Consider the following 6,206-nt stretch of genomic DNA (forward strand, 5'->3'; position numbering starts at 1 on the left):
CTCTCTCTCTCTCTCTCTCTCTCTCTCTCTCTCTCTCTCTCTCTCTCTCTCTCTCTCTCTCTCTGTCTGTCCCTCTGTCCCTGTTTGGAAGTCTCCTTACGAATGACGTACGTACGCCGTAGGAACCAGCGTTTGCGCCGATATTTATAATTCAAAGTATCGTCCTCCGCAGAGTCTGGGAACGCCGTCGTGCGACGTCGTGCCCGATGCAATACTAATTTCGGCTAAAACGTCTACTCGTACCTCCGTAATTTATTATTTTAATCATGTCCCCGTGTGCCTCCTACCACCTGTTCTACCCTCGACCGTGCGTGTCTACACGTGTGTACGTGTACGAAGGATGTGGCACCGCGAAACGCGTGTCGCTGCAACGACCAGGACGAGCAGCAAGGTACATTCACAGTGAATCTCGTACTTCACAGCGAGGTCATCACAGATTGCGTCGCGCAATCCCGATCGCGATCAGCACAGGACTTCTTCGCCGATCTGCAAAAATCAGTGACCGCCATCACGATCGCCGGAGGTTTCTCCCTCGAACGCTGTGTCGTCGTGAGTACGCGCGATCGACGATATTTGAGTTTTCTTCCCGTGAGAAAAGCCGGATAAACAAACCCCCGAGTTTTCTTCTCCTCTCTTCATCATCTCCCCCGAGAAGATACCGGTAATTATTTCCGTAGGCGACGGAAGAGCGCGCGCGCACGGGGGTTGGTTTTAAAATGCCGACGGCTCCGCGTTGTTTCTTCTTTTGGTACGCAGATGGCTCGATCTTAATCTACCCTTGTGGATCTACCTTTAAGCGGCCGCGGGCGTTGCGGGCGTTTTATGAGTTTAATTTGGGACGCAGACGGTTTCTCTCTCCGTCGCGTATGGGTTTCGGTTCCGACCAAATTTACCGAGACATTTAGGACGCTTTGTAGACGGCCAAGATGGCCGCGGCGCGGTCGTGGAATCGGTAACAGCTTGCCGATCCGCGGTTCGGATATTGGATTATGCGCGTTAGTCCCTCTCTGTCTCTCTCTCCTCTCAGCCGATTGCAATTAAAATAATTAACGCGACTTGGCGCGCCCGCGACGAGAAGCGAATAAGAGAAGTGGAGGAGCGATCGCGCGCTACTTTCCTTTGTCTTTCCACCCGCGCGCGTAATGAACGAGATTTCCTCTCTCCTCTCCCTCCCCCTTGTCCCTCACGCGAGTGAGTTGCGCCCGTCAAGCCGAAAAAAAGAAGAAAGCCGGTCATATCGCGGCGTGCCGGGAATAAAACGGAGCACGAAATTACAGAGAGGAATTGCTAATTTACTCGAAACTCGCGGGGATGCGAGGGGACTCGCTAAACTTCCAGTCAGCATCTGCGCTCGTCACGAGAGCGCGGAATAAAAATAAAAACCGGCGGGACGGGAGGGCGACGGGACGATTCGAGCGGCGGAACTTAATCCCCGAGGCCGGGGAAATTTCCTTCGCGCCGTCTACCGACGTTCAGCCACTTTCCCTAGTAATGCCCTCGGCGAGTGTCTGGGAAATTCTCCAAGTTAAGCTGCAGCAAGCTCTCCATTTTCGCCCACTCCAGGATCTCTCAACAGGTTACCTGAGTGCCACGGCGCGGCAACTTCATCCCCGCCGCTTCATCCTTGACGTCACGTCGTTCAAAAGCGGCCGGGAGTTTCGGAAACGATCCGAAGAACGAGACGTATCAGCCGAGACGCGCTGCCCTTTCTTCTGCCTTTTCGTTCTTCTCTTTTCGCGACGGTGCATGAACACGCGCAGTACACCCGAAAGTGCCCGTCGAATTGTCAGACACGACAAATAATCTCGGACGTTATTCTGGAACTGTATGTTTGATTTTGGGAAAGAATATCGAGAGGAGAGCGAAACAGGGTGGTGTCTTTCTGCAGAATGTCCGAGCTAAAAGGAGACGGAGGAACGACTGCGCTGTAAAAGCATACGAAATCACACAAGCGAAACACATAAAATCTCACATATGTTGTGACGGAAATTTACATTTCGCAACGCGACCCCGACATTACTTATCTCGACGCGAACAACGCGAACAGTGGCGTTTATATGTCAGTACAACTGGCAAATACGATGGCCTACCTACGATACTTCTTTCGTTCGCATTGTCGTCTTCCTCTACCTGTTCCTCCTCCTCGGAAGGGCTGCGGGAGACTATCATCGATTGGAGCAGTTCCTGGAATTCCTCGAGCTTGTCGCCATTCTGATTCCGTTGAGTCGGCATCGCCTCGACGGTTTCGTCGCACGTTACTGATTTTTCCGAGACGTGCAGGCTCACCACGCTACCCTCGGAATCAGACATTTCTGTACGCTCTCTTTGAAATGGAAGCTTTCAAGCGTACGTCCCTAAAGTATATAAAAAATGTCATTACGTTAGCTTTAATGAAGCTCACGTTGGGGCATCAAGAGAAAAGAAATTTTGGCTTCCGTCTTTATTTCGCGGACACCACATAAACGCAATGAACCCAAATATCTAATACATAATTGTGTAATACGCAAAGCTATTTTGCGTATTGTAAAGATAGCGCTCAGAAAATTATGAAAAAAGTATATAAAATACATGAAATAAATTGCAAATAAAGTATGAGAAATAAGGCCTTCAAGAGTCACTCGCGTGGATGTCAATTACGAAATTAAATCTGTACATCATAAAAATAAAACACATGTACCTAAGTAAAATACTTCCTTATTACATCTTCAATTATAACTTTCAAATTTTCAGTGTACGAAAGCGCGCTCGTCTTACATGAAATTCGACTGTTAAGTTTGCACAAAAAATATACACAATATAATACAGAGACTGTTCTGTAGCCCTTCGCGGCACCATATAGCGCTTGATAAATGCGATCGATGAGAATGATGTATGATAGACGATGAGAGGAACGGAGGGGGAAAGAGGGAGTCGGGAGGAAAAGAGAAGAAAGCTTGCTTCGGGTATGTGTATGTGTGTGAACGTGTAAAATTGAGCCATCCGCATTCATATCAGTCCTGCTTTACGAGCGCGACAGTCCTCGCACAGTGCCTCAATATTCGGATATTATTCGAAGGCGCGGACTTTTCGCCGCTATCCTTCTTAAAACGCGCCGATAGCGTCGTTTGCGGCAAAAGCCGCAGAACCACAGGAGCCAGCTCGTGCTGCTGACATAGCTGGTTTCTGCACGACTGTATCCTCCATTCACGCGATCTTCTCCCCGTCTCTTTGCGCGCGCGTCCTTTCCCAGACTGATAACTCTTTCCTCGACCCTTGATAGTGACTGATTCATCACATTCGCAGGTCGATTACCCGCCAGAATAGACTACTTTTCGCTCTTCCGAAAACTTTCCTCGTAGTGGCTGTGAGGATTCTCTGTGAAGAGCTCCTCTGGATCCATCTCGAGCAGATTCGTCGCGGTTATCATGCGCTTCTATCGTGACGAAATCGTACAACTTCCGATGGCGTTTCATCACGATGTCTGGCGCGCGTCTTTCTCTTCTGCTTCTTCTCCGCACTTGCTGTTTCTGTTACGTCTGCCTTTGATATCTCTATTGGCTCATCAAACGACCTTTTACCTTCTCCCGTTCTTGCGAATTCTCGTCATGTTACGCTGAAGCGAAAAAGGGAAGAAGCCGAGACTGCGCCCGTACCTCGATCGAGTGCGAACGACTATAAAAATAGTACGCCTCGTGCCTTCAATGAATATACATACGACATCATACGAAAGAGAGGATCGGGATTGCATTCACCTGAAGAATTGATGCAGAAATAGACACGCCTATTTTCTCGTTGCTACTGGCTGCATGAATTATGCATTGAAACGTGTTATCTAATTTATGTACAGCCAAGGTGTAAACGTTGGCGTCGTTGGAGAAGGAGAGTGTCGATTATTATCAAACGCAATGGACAATAGTGAAACGGCTATCGAGAACGATAAGATCGTTTGCAGAACGAGATGACGACGTGAAAAATAGATGTTGCATCATAAAAAAATACACGTGACATTTAATTAAAAGTCACTTCTAACATTTCTGCTACTCGCTTCCTGCTGTTCGGCTGTCGTGCTTTCTATTATTCATAAAGAATTATCGGATATATTGTCAGAGTGCCTGACAATTCATGACACACCTGTTGTGCACAAGTAGAACTCCTGAGAAACTGAAGACACAAAATTCCTCTATCATTTCGCAAACAACCACGTAAAATTTTGAATTATTAATCAAAGAAGATTGACGAATAATCACGCGCGATACAGTAGATGAGCTGTGATGATGACGTCCTATATTTGTACAAATTGAAAAATCAAAAAAGTCCTCTATCATTTCACAAATAATCACGCAAAATTTTAGTTATTAATTCGCTATCAACATCACACACATGTGACACACCAATCTCCAGCTTCAAGTTCATTCTTACTCAAAATTTTCATAACATGTTGCTACCAACGTCATATGTGTATAACAATGGCATTTTTCTTTGTATATCCGCATACAAGTCTGTTTTACCTCAAATCTGTTTTACATAATTATATGAAAAAAATGTAATGTCTATGAAAAGAATTCTCCAAATGAGAAATAGTAAAGAATGCATCATTTAAAGAAGATTGACGCATAATTATGCGCGATAATGCAACAAATGCTTCTTTAATTAATAACTAAAACTTTACGTGGTCATTTGCAAAATAGTAGAAGACTCTTTTGTTTAATTTTATCGAACGTAGAAACACACAACGGCAAACATCGTGACAGCCCGTCTACCGGGTGTAATCATTCACTTCTTCAATTACTAACTCAAAATCGTACGTGATTATTTGCGAAATAGTAAAAAAATTTTGTGTTCAGTTTGACGAGTTCTACTTACACACAAGTCAGGTCAGGGTATCGTGAACTGTCAGACACCCTGCATTTTTATCTCATCGATTGATACTATGTGATGTCTTATCAGAGCATTATATTTGATTACAGGTGTTCAACCGAGAGATTTTCGGTCCTCGAGTGAAGCAAGGCGCGCTTATCTGAATGAGGATTATACATATCTCGTGAGGGCCACAATGGGTGCGGCCCTCGTTACAAACACCACCTAGCAACGGCGGTTGCACCATGACGACGTAAGGGTTGCGCTTGCTCGGATCCTCGCCGTTCGCTCACGCGTTACACACCGATACCATTCACTGTGTGCTCCGGCTCCTGTTTTCTCAAATCGCCAGGCGACTTTACTTGTAATCCAGCTTGAAGTTGTCATCATGGTAAGCACGCTTCGCAATTGAATGCGAGCACTATCGCGCTAATTAATATCGATACAAATCACGTTACAAATTAGAACAGTCTGGCGTGTACAATTCGCGTTTACATGCGGACAGTTCTCTTCCGTTGCCGCGTGTTTCCGCGAGGTATGATAGCGCGTAAATTTGTGATCACGCGGACTTGTTCATCCTTCTAGCTGAACAATTGTCATTTCAGCCACGTGCGTTGCAGCGAGTCGAGTAGATCATCAGCAAGTGAACGTCACACGGTGAGATTCGAGGCGACGTCGGTCGTGGCATCGCTGCTTCTCCTCGTCTCAATAACAATAACTCCGCTGCCGCCGATTGCTTACCTCCCATAAAACACGGCGGCGACTGGGGCCATTCATCAGCGTGCGAAAAGGTACTCGTCGGCCACTTTCCGAGCCCGTAAATAGCCCACAGCTCCGTCTATTTCGCGGTCTACTCACCCCGTCTCGCTTTTCCTTCTCGTTCGTCTTAACGCGTTGTTTTGCACCTGGCTGAGCTGTATGGACTAATCCGAGGGGGGTGAAGACACGTCGCAGGCGTCGCGGCGCCACTCGCCAATAACACCTTCAGCACGTTCGCTGAACGACGTAGCGCTACCATCCTTCCGCGTCTTTCTCGACATATAAATTGTTCGTGCACCAACAGAAATAACAATTACACTATGTTCTTAAGGTTTGCGCATATTTTGAAGCTGGTAATAAAGTTTTTACATTGTATCAGAATGTCCCTGTCTTTGCATGTTGTCTCTTCCGATCTTTCCTTCTTTTTATCGGAGCGATCGTCCAAAAAGAAAGACAACCCAAGTCAGAATTTCGATCTTAATATTCCATTTAATATTTACTTTGGTACCCTGAATATCAACTCTCTTTCTTCTTTTGATTCTATTTAAACTACTATCGAGAGATCGTCTTTGGAACCTGCAAATAGCATGTCGTGCATTTTCTTCCGTTTG

The 6,206-nt window shown here is 46.2% G+C and overlaps 1 protein-coding gene across 2 annotated transcripts in view; it reads left to right on the forward strand.

Moving 5' to 3' along the window:
* The window catches only part of LOC116841609, an 85,076-nt gene extending 79,100 nt beyond the window's left edge, over positions 1 to 5,976 (forward strand). For both annotated transcript variants that reach the window (XR_004377578.1, XM_032809741.1), the window contains 2 exons: positions 4,947 to 5,227; positions 5,442 to 5,976. Coding sequence is in view for 1 of the 2 variants with exons in the window: in XM_032809741.1 (XP_032665632.1) it covers positions 4,947 to 5,000 (54 nt within the window). In the remaining variant the exon portion in view is untranslated. The remainder of the gene's footprint in view (positions 1 to 4,946; positions 5,228 to 5,441) is intronic.
* Positions 5,977 to 6,206: the final 230 nt, after the last annotated feature.

The sequence above is a fragment of the Odontomachus brunneus genome, unplaced genomic scaffold, assembly GCF_010583005.1.
Source record: "Odontomachus brunneus isolate Ranch 3 - 2012 unplaced genomic scaffold, Obru_v1 Obru_scaffold_017, whole genome shotgun sequence".
NCBI classification, from domain to species: domain Eukaryota; kingdom Metazoa; phylum Arthropoda; class Insecta; order Hymenoptera; family Formicidae; genus Odontomachus; species Odontomachus brunneus.